Here is a 16,398-nt window from a genome sequence, read left to right as displayed (position 1 = left end):
TCAACTCCAAGCATGTTTTGAAAACCGACAACAAAGCAACATATTTTTCATTATACAGCCCTCACCAACAGAAAAACTGTTTGAGTATCTATTATTGTTAAAACAGTCACATCACAAACTGGATCAATTATGTTTAGCCATAAGATCAGTATCTAGTATTTTGTGAGAAACAGTATTAAAATTTCAACAAAATAAAACTTATTCCTAAACACTAACTGAAGAAGTCACTGGTCACAGCAATACAAGCCAAAGATTCTTCTTCTGATTGTATGAGACGCATTCAACAAGGGAAGATACAGCATGAAAAGAAAATGTTCTCATTTCAGCATGGCTTAGTCTTTTTTGCACAAGTTAACGCCTTAGAAGTATTTCTGAAATCTAACAATTTTTTTTGTGTTTTGTTGATGACAGCCCTTTAATTATATAAATTCCCAGATCTTTCCTTTCAACAAAAATTTACTTGCTTTAAACTGTTATCTTTACTTAAAAGAGACATTTAAATATTTTTTTTTTTAAAAGAAAGATTGCAATATTTTCAAATCTAGTGCAACATACTTCCATCTTTATATGAAGATTCTGGCACTCTGCACACTTGGACTGCAGAAGCATATATTCCAAAATAAACTACTCTTCTTTAGGGGCTACTCATTTAGTAGTGGCTTGTTAGATATAAAAGCAAGTGTAAAATACACCTGCATATCACTTGACCAAACATTTAGAACTTTAATCCTATCAAACATTTGACCCGCTTAGCTGATGAGGGAAAGGCTGAGGATGTTGTTTACCTTTAGTAAAGCCTCTGACACCATTTTCCACAGCATTCTCATGGGGAAATGGTCTGCTCATGCCTTGGATGGGTGTGTGCTTCATTGGGTAAAAAACTGGCTGGATGGCCATGCCCAGAGAGTTGTGGTGAATGGAGTTAAATCCAGTTGGTGGCCGGTCACAAGTGCTGTTCCCAGGGCTCAGTATTGGGGCCAGTTCTGTTTAATATCTTTATCAGTGATCTAGACAAGGGGATCGAGTGCACCCTCAGTAAGCTTGCAGACAACACCAAGTTGGGTGGGAGTGTTGATCTGCTTGAGGGTAGGAAGGCTCTGCAGAGGGATCTGGAGAGGCTGGATTGATGGGCTGCGGCCAATGGTATGAGGTTCAACGAGGCCAAGTGCCGGGTCCTGCACTTGGGTCACAACAACCCCATGCAGCACTACGGGCTAGGGGAAGAGTGACTGGAAAGCTGCCCAGCAGAAAGGGACCTGGGGGTATTGGTCAACAGGTGGCTGAATATGAGACAGCAGTGTGCCCAGGTAGCCAAGATGACCAACAGTATCCTGCCCCGTATCAGGAATAGTGAGTCCAGCATGACTAGGGAAGTGATGGTCTCCCTGTACTCGACACTGGTGAGGACAAATCTTGACTACTGTGTTCAGCTTTGGGCCCCTCACTACAAGACAGACATTGAAGTGCTGGAGCGTGTCCAGAGAAAAGCAACAAAGCTGGTGAAGGGTCCAGAGCACAAGTCTTATGAGGAGCAGCTGTGGGAACTGGAGTTGTTCAGCCTGGAGAAAAGGAGGCTGTGGAGAGACCTTATCCCTCTCTACACGTACCTGAAAGGAGGTTGTAGCAAGGTGGGGGTTGGTCTCTTCTCCCAAGTAACAAGTGATAGGACAAGAGGAAATGACCTCAAATTGGGCCAGGGGAGGTTTAGGATGGATATTAGGAAAAATTTCTTCACCAAAAGAGTTATCAGACATTGGAACAGGCTGCCGAGGGAAGTTGTTGAATCACCATCCCTGGAGGTATTTAAAGGATGGGTAGACATGGCACTTAAGGACATGGTTTAGTGAAGTTTTTTGTCAGCATTAGCTTAATGGTTGGACTTGATGATCTTAAAGGTCCCTTCCAACCTTGACGATTCTGTGATTTGCCACTTTAATCCTTGAACTGCAGAAAGCATTAAGGTGGGTGCTTTTTAAGTACACACTTTAATCTCTTCAAAGAAAATTTCCCTTTCGAGCAGTGTACTTTTTAAATAAGAGATATATGTGATCTAGATCCTAATGAATGACGAGTAAAGGAACCCTAGCTCATGAGGTTCTGGTTCTCACTGCATTTCTCATGAGTCTGTTCCTTCTGTCTCAATAGTCCACCTCTAAACCCAGCTAATGCCCAAGCCTGAACCTGCTCCCCAAGATCAGTTTCTTGGGATTTAGGAGAGATCAAACAACGGCATTATACCGAGTATCTGTCATTGTTTCTCCAGGATTTTCTGAAAAATCTGCATCTGGATACAAATCTTCTTTCTAGGTTGTATTTCTGATAATCTTCACCATGATCCACTAAGTGCACAAAACTAATATCACAATAATGTCACAATCAAGTACTAATATTTTCAGACTGTTATAGGCAGCTCCAAATCGTTCCCGTATGTTCTCCTTCAGATCACATAGGATGGGTGTGGCCTCAAACACTGGCATTATGTCTCAACATGGACAAGCTTGAGAAGTGGGCTTGTGTAAACCTCATGAGGTTCAACAAGGCCAAGTGTAAGGTCCTGCATCAGGGTTAGGGCAAGCCTTGGTATCAGTACAGGCTGGGAGATGAAGGGAATGAGAGCAGCCCTGCAGAGAAGGACTTTGGGTTACTGGTGGATCAAAAGCTGGACATGAGCTGACAATGTGCACTTGCAGCCCAGAAGGCCAACCGTATCCTGGGCTGCACCAAAAGAAACATGGCCAGCAGGTCAAAGGAGGTGATTTTACCCCTCTACTCTACTCTGGTGAGACCCCACCTGGAGTACTGCATCCAGCTCTGGAGTCCTCAGCACAGGAAAGACATGGACCCGTTGAGGTAAGTCCAAAGGAGTGTCACAAAAATGATCAGAGGGATGGAACACCTCTCTTATGAAGACAGGTTGAAAGAGATGGAGATGTTCAGCCTGCAGAAGAGAAGGCTCTGGGGACATCTTACTGCAGCCTTTCAGTACTTAAAGGGGGCTTATAAGAAAGATAGAGACAAACTTTTTAGCAGGGTCTGTTGTGATAGGACAAGGGGTAATGGTTTTAAACTAAATGAGGGTAAATTTAGACTAGATATAAGGAACACATTTTTTACAATGAGGGTGGGGAAACACTGGAACAGGTTGCCCACAGAGGTCATAGATGACCCATCCCTGGAAACATTCAAGGTCAGGTTGGATGGGGCTCTGAGCAACCTGATCTAGTTGAAGATGTCATTGCAGGGGGCTTGGACTAGATGACCTTTAAAGGTCCCTTACAAACCAAACTGTTCTATGATTCTACGATTATGTCAAAATTCTTGGGCCTGTAAGCGTGTAATGAACTTTTCATTTCACTTCTCTGTCATTTACTCTTGCCTGAATATATACATGGAGGCTGAATGCTAAAATTTCTCTCTTTTTTGATTAAGCAGTACCAACATGGTACGTACCAATGACCAGGACCAGCTTCATCAACTGTAAAGCTTATTCCTGAAGTAATTCATTAACTCCGATTCACCAGTTTAAGTGGGAAATGATACACACATCCCATTTATGTCTCAAACGATCTTTCTAGGGAATGACATATAAGAGGAAACATTTCATCACTGGGGAATGTCCTTGTTTTTTCCTCAATAACTTTTTCCCACAAAAGAGGAAAGTAACATCCTTCTCCTACACGCAGCTGTTTCATTTCCATCTTCACAAACTACTTACAAGAATTAAAGTTTGATTTTCCTTGCCTCACCTTTGCTGTTTCAGGCAATATAATCGGAATCTTGTCCAAATGCATATCATTAGTTGCCAAAAAGTAATAAGGAAAAAAGAAAAAAATAAGAAATATACTCCAGCTCCCCTAATCCCACATCATTTTTATAAGGATAGGGGATACACATCAGGAGTTGTAGTTTTTGGAAATTAATAGAGGCATCTCCGAATTCAGTATATTCTGTTCACCACCACACAGGTAGTCTGTATCTATATTCTCAAAAGAAATACATTTTTCTATTGAAAAAATATACATCTTTCTGTGGAAATATATACAGAAATATATACAGAAAAATGCACTAAAAAATTATTGAGGTTGTAAAGGCAAGGATTAAAGTGCTGGTGCTAAGTCATCCCACTTACACATATCTATTAGCCTTAATAATTAACCAATTCCACATTATTTTTCCCTGCACAATAAATCCTAATCTTGGAACAGTTGAACACCTACCCCCTATAACAGGGATGACTGAATAAGAACTCATTTCTTTCTGAAAACCAAAACTATTAAAAGGTTTGTTGGTATTTACTAAATCAAGTATTTACTAAAACAAGCAGTTTAATGCTGCACCACAGAACTATCCATGTCTGTACTCCAGAAACAAACCTCTGAACATCTGAACAGATCTTTACACATTGAACATATAAAATGCTACTAAATTTATAGAGAATGTTCTTCACATAATACTTCATTAAGATGTGAAACCCTTGCTGTGAGATGCTATGAATGCTAAAAATTTGCATTGCTTCAAAGACCAATTGAACAAATGCATGGAAGAAAAATCCACTGGAGCTATTAAATACAAAGACAATACATCTGACTTGGAAAGCTGCTGTAAATTGTTGAAAGCTGTGAGAGTACACTGGAGGAAGTATTATTCACTATATGCTTGCTTTGCTATTATAACTCTTCTAAGAGCAGTCTCTTAACTCCCAGTCACTGCTGGAGAAGAGTACTTGGCTAGATGGACCTTCATTCTGACCAAGAGGAGCCATTCCTATGTTTTTACACTAGCTATATTAATACTGTGAAAAATGAGCTCTTTGTATTCACCATTTAGAAACACCAAATTAGTGGATACGTCTCACCGTAATCTAACTGTGCTTCAGTTAGCATTTGTGAACTGCAGATATTAACACTCTTACGCAGTCACAGAAGTACTGTGACAGTAAACTCATTAATGTTGTGAAGCAGTCAGATACTATAGTGACAAACACCACTGAAAAGCCCAGGAGAAAAATTAATAATTCTTTTTCTAGAGAAGAGTTTGAATTGTGTGCAGTAAATAAGGCTCAGGGCTAAACATTGAATAATAAGGATAAAAAATATTGAATAACTGCTTATTCAATGAGCACTGTCTGTCCTGGACAGCAACCAAGGTAAGGACCTTGTGAAATAAAAGACTACAGGATTGTGTCGTTAAAAAATATAGAATGCCTGCATTCAGGGGGCTAAATAAAAACTCCACCAGCAACCTTATTTTACCATTAATAAAAAAGCAAACTAAAACTCGTGAAATTTCACCATGTGGTGTCATCTTCGCAAAACTTTACCGGATGATTTAGGCTCTCTATATCCATCACCACCTCTTCCATTTAAACTAATGGAATGACTGATGGCACTTTATTAACCTCTGTCTATTTTAGCACTAAAACAAAATGAGTTAGTTTGCAAATGCATTTCACAAACGTTTGTTACAGCAACGAAATATGGAAACGTCAGGCTTTGAATGAAAACTATATTTCAGTGGATATACATTCTCTCTTTATTCTGCTGAATGTAGCTCCTTTTGCCCTGTTCCTTTTATCTTGTCTCCTAAACATACCTCTTCCGCTCCTCACCAGTGCTAAATTCCATGGTCAACCAGTCTCAGTTATTATTCCCAGTCTCAATTTTTATACCCATTTCCTTTACCAACCATTTCTAGCATTCCAGCCTTTTCAGATTTTTATATACAGCCCACTTGCCAAAACACTCCAAATACTCCTATTCAAGTCCCACTCCCTCCACATGTCTTCTAGCCACATCTCCTCACCCAGAACACACGCCAATTCTATTCTTTTAGAGGCTTCATTCTCTGCTTATGTCATGACTCCTATCCTTCTGAAATCAAGACTTACATAGTCTACATGAAAGTAAAAATAGAGATAGATTTAACTATTGTGACAGGAAAACAACAGATTTGTAACATGTACATATAGTATATACCATATGCTTTTTTTCTCCATTTAGTACATTTGGTTCACTGAAATGTTACATGTGCACATTATTTGAGAAGATCCCTGGCAGATCGTTAGACCACTTGGTTATGCAAGATACTGCTCTGCAATAAACGTGCACAAAACAGGAAGCAGAGTGATTGCAAAATACTTATGAGCATAATCTGACAAATTAGCTGTACAGATGACAAGGAGGATATGGAAGTGGATAAATAATTACTTGAGAAAATTGAAAACTAAAAATAAGTGTAAATTACATTTTTTTAGGAACCTTCACCTATGACTTAATTGAGATTCTAGGGTCAAACTGCTAGTATTAATGTGTTGGGGTGTATAATCTGCAAAAATAACCTAGACACACAGATTCAATGCTCATATCTAGTGGCATTTAAAAATAGAAAACAATGAGCCTGGCAAGTGAGCAAGTAAGCATGGAAGACATTAAACCCATGGTTAACTCTCAGAACTACCAGTGGCAAACACACCAGAAAGTTACATCACAAAGGTTTGAAATTCAGGCAACGTGCAGAGGGAAAATACCTATTTCAGAAGACATTCCCAAATCTAATTTATAAAACTCTTTTTTTTTTCACCTTTTCTAAAAGGCATCTATTTCCTGGACATTTCTCATACTGTGACAATACGAATACTTTACAACTTAAGCTATTTCAGCACTCATCTGGGTTATGAAGGTTTAGGAAAAAAATCCACGCACCAATCACACAATTCTTACAGGAGTAAGAAGTTACTAATGTGTAAACTCAAAGACTAAATGTGATATTGATGTTTTTTTAATGCCTAATATGACAGAAAAAGAAGAAAAAAACACAAAAATTGTCCAATTCCAGCACAAGAGTCTGTAGTGGTGCAAGAGGTTATTCACTCCCAGATGCAGAACTTCACAATGGTTTTGGCTGGATTTCATGAGGCTTCAATTAGTCCATTGCTCCAGCCTGTCCAGGTCCCTTCTAAAAGCAATTCTTCGAATTAATTGTTTCTCCCTAATTTGGTATCATCTACAAATCTGCTATACTTGATATATTGCAACCAATATTAGCCCTTGAATCCTGAGGAAACCCCCTAGTAGACACCAATAGTTGGATTTTGTACTGTTGATCACAGCCCTCAGAGCCATGCCATCCAGCCAAGTTTCCACCCATCTTATCATCCTGTTATTCAGTCCATAGCTCACCATTTTGACTGAAGGAGACCACTCTAAAGTTAAGCAGCATTCACGGTTCTCCCCTTGTCCAGAGAGGCAGTTATCTCATTGTAGAAAGCAGTCAAGGTTGGTCAGGCATGATTTGAGCTTGGTAAATCCATGACGGCTGTTCTTAATCACCTTCTTGTCCTTTATGTGCCTGGAAGTTACTTCCATGAGGATATGCTCGGTAATGTTCCCTAGGACTTAGGTTAGACTGATGAACCTGATGACCCCAGAACTTTCCTTCTGCCCTTTCTGAAGAAGGGTGTGACATTACCCTTTTCCAGTCATCAGAAACTTCCCATGCTTGACATGAACATTCCAAAGATAACAGTGGCCCCGCAGTAACATTGGTCCCTTGAATTTAAGTGTTCCTTTGATCTTCCTCTACTGTGGGTAATGATTCATTGGCACACAAATTTTGCTAGTAGGCTCAGGAACCTGGGAGGCAAACTTTACCGCCAAAGAAACAAGGCAGAAAAGGCAATGACTGCCTTGCCTTGCCCATGTGCTTTGTCCCTAGGTCTCCTGCCTCACTGAGCAGTGGGTCCACACTTTCTTTTGCTGTCAACATATTTACTCTTGCTTTTCCCATCCCTCACTAGTTTCAACTCCAGCTAAGGTTTTTCTAATTCCATTCTTGCACACTTGGTGCATTTGTGACAAACCTCATGTGATACAGCATCATGCATTTTAGGTATTTTTCATCTTTCTCTAACTTCAATCATCTAGCACTTGGTTCTGCCTCTCAATCAGACAATCATCTGGTTGGTACTACTTCTGAATTCATCCAAATTAGCTATAAATTAGGAGAGAAATCCCACACAACTTTTGTTTTAACCTAGCTATTTATGTGGTCATTTATATATAAATTCTACATATACACCTTCAATGAGAATTTTTCTTTTCCCGTTCTTCACTGAAATATTTTTACCTACAAAACATATTTAAATTAGGGATGTGGTTCACTTTGAAATAAAATCATTCAGTATCTACTTTGGGGTCAGCTGAATCACTCTGTACGCTCCCTAACTGTATTGATTACATCTCCATTGGCTATAATGGGAACTTAGACACCTAGCACAGACGTGAACACCTATAGAAACATAGCTACCACTGGGTGTTTTAAATTGGAACCAAATTGCACTCAAGATGTCATTTTTAGCATTTCTTCTTTCTTTAGAAAACGTATATGCAATAAATGGGAAACAGTGTAAAATGACTTTAATAAAAGCACAACCTCATGGAATTAAATCTCACTGAAGCTTTCTTATATTAGATACGTGTACATTATTAGAAATTCATAGATCTTAAATTAGGTACAGAAGAGTAGATATATCACTTCTTAAATGCAAAATGAATGTACTGAAAATACTATCAGGAAAAAGTAATTAAAAAGTCATAAAGTCTTCCCATAAAGGCTATAAAGTTCAAACAAAATGTATTCCCTACTTCCCAAAAGGATCCATGTACATGAAAATGTCATATCAGTAGGCAGGAATTAACGCTGCTTACTATGCCTTACACATTTAACATTAAAAGTTGTCAAAATATTTTACCTTGAAGTAATAAAAAGGACTAGGATGTGTACTCTGATTGAAAGTGGCCAGCAGAAAAATTCCATGGCAGAAGGGAATTCCAGCTATGGAACTCTTGTATATGTCACCTCCCCAGGCAAGGAAGCTAAGGTTGCTGAAGGAAACGGAGTATAACTGAACTGCACTCTACAATGGATTGTACCTTAGGGATTACATGCCAGTAGCATAAATTAAAGCAGTTTACAGGATGCTTCAACTAGTGCCTATGTGAGGGCAATAAAAAAAATGGCCTAGAGCTATAAGCAGTTCCTCCATAGCCCATTCATGAATCCCCACACAAACTACCCATACAAACTGTAACTGAGGCAAATAAAAGAATCTACCTGTAGATTTTTAGAAAGATGGTTACGTTCTTCTTGATCACTAGTGCAGTGACTGTGAAAATGCTTGTCTTAAAAGCATCTGTATTTGCTCATCATAACATTTCCAACCTTGACATGTCACAAGATAGCAGAGCTTTCAGATTACATCATTCTTCATTTTATTTCATTTATTTCCCCTCTTAGTTCTGCTATAACACTACCACTTAAAAGCAACAATGTCATACATCAATTTTAAAAATGTATAAAGCAGCATTAATTTTATTGAGTTACCAAACTACTAAAATCATCAATGTCAGACAAGAGGGAAAACAAGATGGTGATCAAAATGCATTTATATGGTCCTCTGCAGAGTTAGACACTAGCCATCTAGTGGCTAAGAATTATGGAAGAATTCTAAAAGAATTCTTACAAGTTACAGACACTTCAACTTTTGGGGTTTTTTCCTTACCTTCTCCTTAACATGTTTCTAAAATTTCCCTTATTAGTCCTCCTGACTCCATCATAAACTCCATCAGTCCTCCCAGCACTAATACATCCCCTATCTTGATCCTATGTCCTGGCAGATAATATGACCTTGGTAGATTTTACACTAGATCTACAGTTCTTGCTCATCATTTTTTACATTTGGTCTAACATTTTAGAATATTAATAGCATGTACACTTGAACAATACTCAGAAAACAAGACCTGGAGTAAGGAGAAGTGAGAACTTTATCTATAGAGATGAAGTAAAGAGCTGTGAATCCAGGATCATGTTGAGCTCCTAGGGCAGATTTATTACACAAACTTTGTTAATTGCCTTGCCCTTAACAATGAGATTTCTACCAGATATCCTGGATACTGCCCATATCACTTTGTATTTTTTAAATGTTTCAAACTTGTGAAGAAATACAAGGAATTCCAAGAATAAAATTTTGCCTAAACTTTGATAGAAAGCATTTATAAGAAATAAGACTAAAAATAAGTCTAAGAAAGGCAGAAAATAACAAAATCAAGTTTAAGTTTTAAGAGAAGCTCATATATTTGAAACGTCAAACATGCTGAATCAAGGCAACAATCAACTGTCGTTAACACCAAACAACATAAACTAAGAGTTGTAGTGATCATTAATTTGCATTTCATACTGAAAGACAAAAAGAAGAAAAATTAAATATGTCCCCAAAAGACTTAAGTTTCTATTCTAACAGGATAAAGAAGGTAACTGGGGAATCTGGGAATGCTGGTCTCTGCTTGGGACATCAGTACAAAAACCTCCATGTATTAACTAATAGTTTACAATTACAATTAGGAATAAGCATACACTAATTGGATGCCCCACTGATCTATGTGTAACAAATACTTGCCGTTTCATTATCTGCATTGGTTGTCTGAAATAAACAACTTCTAACATAGAGACCAAGTGACCTCAGAAGTATGTGAGCCCAGAACCCTGCTAGTGCAAGCCTCGTATAATACAATCTCTTTATATAATCAACTTAAGAAAGTTTCTCTTACTTTAAACAACACTGGAACGAAGAATAGAACTAGTGCCTTTATATTTGTTGGTAAGGTGATCCATTTGTTATTTAAATTATAATGTGAAAACAACTTTGTTAAAATTTTAACTAAAGCTTCGTAAAGTATTTCAGTATTTTAAATACTTTCTACACTACAAGCCATATCTAAGTTGATCTGATTTTGCACAGCAAGCTGAATGAATCACAGGGGTCTGTACGAGGACAGAAGTAGATCTGAGTGGTTCTCAGTGTGCACTGAGGCCATCAGGCTAAACTGCGGCTTTGCTGCGAGCAATACACTGCTCTGAGAAACAGATGAGGAAACAGATTGCAACTTGCAGACTGACAATCTGCTTCCTGGGTTTCTTATACTTTAGAGGAGAAATATCTTGGACCAGGCCTATACATGGTGTAGCTGCGCTAAGTAAGGATAAGCAAAGAACGGAGCCATTCCCTGCCACAGTCTGCCAAGTGTAGAAGGGGAAAAAACCAGCTCCGCGCAGGCTGCTCCGCCCTCCCATGCTGTGTAATGGCAGTAGCCAACAAAGAGCAAGAAGAGGCCAACTCACCCTTTCCCTACTACTCCGTGCCAGTTCACATTAATTCATATTCTATCCCATAATCCTGTTAAAAATCCAAAGCTCATGTAACATGTAAAGTTTAAAAAGACTAAAAATTAGCATTTAAAGAACGACCCATTTTTCTTTAGGTTGTAACATATTAGTAGGGGCAAAAGGCATGTACGTGACTGCATGTGGCAAAATGATAAAAGGTCTCTGAGATACAGGAAAACCTTCAAAGTTATTTTCCTTAAAACACTTTGAAAGAAATGAAGCCTGTTTTTATCCAACAATGAAAAACTGGTTGGTCAATAAAAACATGTTCTGTATATGCAGATAATCAAATTAAGCAAATTAAAAATACCGGTTTTGTTAGAAACACTTTACTCTTTTAACGTACATTTAACGTACATTTAAGGATTGTACTTTACGCATTTAACTTACATTTAAGGATTTGGGATACAGGAATTGAATTATACATTTTGTTAGAGGGACTGTGGGATTTCACCCTCAAGTTTTCATGTTATACTGGAATAATATAAAAGTCAATGAAATAATTTAAAAATTTGAAAATTCTCTTCGCAATCTATTACGCACCTAAAAAACATATTTGTTTTTTAATATGAAACATAGTTAATATACTAATGTGTGACAATTCCAGGAAGTGAAATCTCTCAAGAAACAGAGAAAGGAAACTTCCCTTACAGTTCAGTCTTCTAAACTCTGAATGTTTTCCGAGGTGTCTCAAAATATCCTCGTTTCATAGTAAAAGAACAGAACCCAGCACTGCTCTACTGTTTTGGGTTGGAAACTGTAGCCTCTACACACATGTAACACATTTTTAGATGTCCTAGTGCACCCACCCGGAATGTAGTTCTATCTCCACAGGGCATGGTTCCTTGCTAAAGTCCATCAGCCCATGCAGATGCCTCAGAAACTCATGGGCATCTAAAATAACAATAAATACCCATGTTTAAGCAACTAAATTACTCTACGCCTGGTGTGTACTGAGGATTATACTTGCTCTAGTATGTTGCAATGCCTTATGCTGACTTTTGCATCTGAGGAATTCACCTTCAGTATATTCACCTACAATCTTTATATTCCAGAGCAAAGCATGGAGACTGAGGGAGAGGACCGCAAACTGATCCAGAGCCTTTCACGAAACAATTTCTACAGTCCGCACAGTCAAATATCACTGATTTATTGTCACTGCTTTAGATTAATCAATTTGGGCGTAAGGTCCTACATAGTATCTATTACAGATACCTAGGTGCTTATGAACTTAATCAAGCATACATAATTTTTATGCACTTCACACATACTCTGCTTTAAGCATATGTTTAAATCCTCACAGGAATTCATTCATATATTTATATGTGTGCTTAAATAGCCTTCTGGAACAGTATTGTTTTCCTGAACTTTTGTCATAATTTAATATAATAACTTATAAATTAGAAGTCAGCCCTTTAAAAATTAGATAATTTACTCTGCAATTAACATCAGTGAATAGGTTCAACTATAACACAACCAAACAAGTTTTCCCTATTTTTCCCCCAAGTGCCATAAAATACACTGAGTCAGAAAAAAAAAAAAGTTATTAAAATGTAAATAGGAGATGAGAGCTCAGATAGTTTGTTGCTTGGTTCAGATACCAATCGATGTGTATTTTTCAATTCATGAATATTAAATTTCATTCACAACGTACATAACTACTGCAAAGCAAATTTCCACAAAAAAAGGCACCAAGCCATGGAGAGTTCAGCCACATAAACTGAGTTGTCTTCAGCACTTAAAAGAAATCCAAAGGGAAAGTGTACTGCTACTTAGACCAACATATCAGGCACAGAATGAGTCAACTTGTATGCTGAAAGACCTAATGCTAGGAACAGCATTGCCAAAAGCAGAAAGAAAAAGCAACACGGACCTTCCTCACCACAACGGGACACGTACAGTTTTGAGGCACCATTTTAGGAACTGAGCAATAATTATGATCAATGAAACACCAGGAGTTACTGTCAAATACAATGTCTCCTAAGGTTTCTATAAAAAGAAGAAAAATACGTCCCTATATTTTTTTCTATTGCTTTCTCTTTGTTACAACTTTCAAAAGCAGTTTTAGTCTAATAAACTGTATGCAAAAAATACTAGCATAGCTCTACTAGTAAGCTACTTCAATTGGTTTTCTATTAAAAAAAAAAAAAATCTTCAGATCCCCCCAACCTCAAATTCAAACTTTTATACTGTACAGTTATGGCTTTTCTACAACTTTGCTATTTTCAGTAAGTGCTGATTTCCTAAACAGGATCAAGATGGTACCTTCTTTTGTTTCCATGTGTTCTGTACCAAGATAAATCCAACCTCTTGCATGTCATTCTGGACTTAATCCATAATTGCTGGCATCAGTTAGATCATGCAACACCTCCAAACAAAGGTATGTTAAAATACCTAGCATATATAATTCTTTCTTGAAAACACTCTTTATAATGCATAGTAGCTTCTACTTTGAGCATTCCTGGTGAAGTCAATGAAATTATTAAGATTCCCTCTAAAAAGCATTATGTTCAATAGTATGTTAGATTGTGAATGTTTATGCATCAATCCATTACTGAATTCTTTTTTTTTGAAGTATTCAAATAACTTCTTTAAAATAAAAAATATTTTAAATAAGAAATATTTTAGCAGCTGTATGCTAAATTTTTACTTTTAATTTTTCAAGTTAAGTTTACAGAAGCCATAGACATTCTTAATAACATTAGTAAGAAATATCATAAATAAAACAGTGCATGTTTTACTTTTACTTTTCTTTAAGCTAAGTGCACTTCCAGAAAAAAAAGACTACAGTTGAGTTTACAACCTAAAATACTTAAATTCTGAGTAACAAAAAATTACTCTTGTGACCCATCTGTATATACAAAATACATGGCTAAGGTGTTCCGTATACACAAAGTAAAACACTGCTGTTTAATAAAAAAGAAAACCACAAGCAAATACAACCCCTCTGGATATACAGAGCTCATCATATACAACATGAAAGTAACAGTGTAAGAACATAGCACAGGCACTAGCCCTGAAGAAAGTCACTACACAAATCATGCAGTAGAACAGAATTATAAATGGCTAGTCATTGTACTGAAGTGAACTTACTTCTGTACTTACAAAAAATGGGTATCGCATTTTAAGAAGACTCATATTTTAAATTCAACCAACTACCTGGCATACTCCTTGCTAAGCAGCCTATTCAAGTACAGCACAAAAAGCAATCACATGGTGTGTTTTGATTTTGGTCAATGGGCTAGCAATTAAACAATGGTGCAATAGCTAATTGAACTGGGGCATCAAAGAACTTTGTTAAACTATGAATATCTGAACTGTTTTTGTTTACAGCACTAAAACCACCTTTAAAATAGCAAGACTTTATAATAGAGTTTAAACAGGTATAATTTGGGCAGTTACACTAAATTTCCTCTGATAGGGACATTGAAATAATATAAATATATTGACGAGGAGGTACTGGTAATAGAATCACAAATATGTTTTAATTTCAGCAATTTCCATTTATCTAGGCCTTTTCTTTCTTTCCAGAAGAAAACAAAACAACAACCAACCCAAAACCCCAATTTATTCAAAGTTCTAGGTCAAGAGTGTTTCAGTTCATTTTGTCTTCTTTTGCTATGCCTAATGTAGTATTGAACACTAACACTGGACTGTGTGCTGCAGACCTCTTGTTTGAATACTGTCAAATGTCATAAATGCTTGTGATAATGCTCTTACTTAAGAGCATGATGAAATTAAACATCAAAGTCATGCTGTAGATTGCCTGAGATATGACTAATGACTAAAGTTAAGTCCTTTCACCCAACATGGCCAGTAACCCAGTTTCACTCCACTAAATCCAGGTATCTTGAAAGTCATGCTGCTCTTACCTAACCTGCTCCATAAGTTTTACACCTCCCCTGCCTCGATGATCTCTCATTAAAAAAGATTCCATTTCTTTGTTTTGTAGGCTCATTACTACGGCATGCCTAATTTCTTCTGCAAGTGAGGGTAACAACTATGGGTGAAGGTATGGATGGGGTGAAGCTATGGCTTTTTACACAGAATTCCACAATGCCATGCCTTGTCCGTGATTAATGCTTCCATCTGTGATTAAAAGTAGCAATTCGAAAATTAAATATCAAAGGAAGGGTAATTAGTATATTGTGCATATTAGCCCAGCAATAAAAATGTAAGTTCTGCACCACAGATAGCAACAGAAAGAGCAAGTACCTTACAGACGCATTGATGGCAAGAAATTCAGTATCACTATATTAATAAAATGACTGCCTGTGACTTTAAACACAGGCACACTTGTACTTGGCTAGAGTGAACGATTTATTGTTACTATGAAGGATGCAGGAATGGAAATGGAGATGAGAGGGGCGATGATGATGACAGGGAAGAAGAGGTTAATATCCCCAGCATCTGATGGGGAACGATGTCCCTACCTCAGTAAGCTGGATAAGGGAATAGCTCCAGATCCACTGCCCAGGATCCCTCCTTTCCTCCCAGAGAGGAGTTTCTCCACCAGAGCCACATTCCCAGTGCGAGCAGCTTCCAGCAGTTCCTGGTCCTTCCCCATGGTCAGGAACCAAGCAGCCCCCCGCGCACTGGCAGAGATACACCCCGGGCCACCACCGCGGCCCCCGCTCTCCACAGAACGGTCTCCCCTCCCCAGACCCTGCCTCAGAGCAGAGCGGAGCAGAGATTCCTGCAGTCCCTTCCAGACCAGCAGGAGCAGCAGCAGGAGGGAGGAGGAGAATCACCTCCTCCTAGTTTCACTGGATCATTTCTGGGTGGAGTGTGGAAGAGAAAGCGGGGGGTGGGGGGGGGGAGGACGAGGCCAATAAAGAACCTCCCCCCCCCCAACACACACACTCCCATGCACGAGCCCCGGCCCGGGCTGGGGGAGCGGGCAGCCTGAGCCCCCGTGCCCGTGGGCCGGCCGGGCTGAGGGGGATAACGACCCTCACGGACTGACGGACGGAAGAAGGGAGGGAGGGACGGGGGGAGGAGGCGCAGCCCTGACTTGCCAGGCCCGTTGCTGGGGAGACGTGGCTGGCGCGCTCTCAGTGGCTGCCCGGGCTGGCTGCCCCCTCCGCCTGCCCCAGCCCTTCGCCGCCGCCGAGGCCTCCGTTGCCTCCGCCCTCCCGGCCCCGCCCCGCCCCGCCCCGCCTCGCCCGCCCCTCGCTA

At 38.8% G+C, this 16,398-nt stretch overlaps 1 protein-coding gene across 1 annotated transcript in view; it reads right to left on the bottom strand.

Annotated features, from left to right (window-relative positions):
- The window catches only part of ANKS1B (ankyrin repeat and sterile alpha motif domain containing 1B), a 449,659-nt gene extending 433,872 nt beyond the window's left edge, over positions 1-15,787 (bottom strand). The window contains exon 1 of the mRNA XM_054199351.1: positions 15,654-15,787. Within this exon, the coding sequence (XP_054055326.1) occupies positions 15,654-15,787 (134 nt within the window). The remainder of the gene's footprint in view (positions 1-15,653) is intronic.
- Between the last annotated feature and the right edge of the window lie 611 nt (positions 15,788-16,398).

The sequence above is a fragment of the Rissa tridactyla genome, chromosome 1 (genome assembly GCF_028500815.1).
Source record: "Rissa tridactyla isolate bRisTri1 chromosome 1, bRisTri1.patW.cur.20221130, whole genome shotgun sequence".
Taxonomy (NCBI): domain Eukaryota; kingdom Metazoa; phylum Chordata; class Aves; order Charadriiformes; family Laridae; genus Rissa; species Rissa tridactyla.
This window is presented reverse-complemented; position numbering and strand designations above follow the sequence as displayed.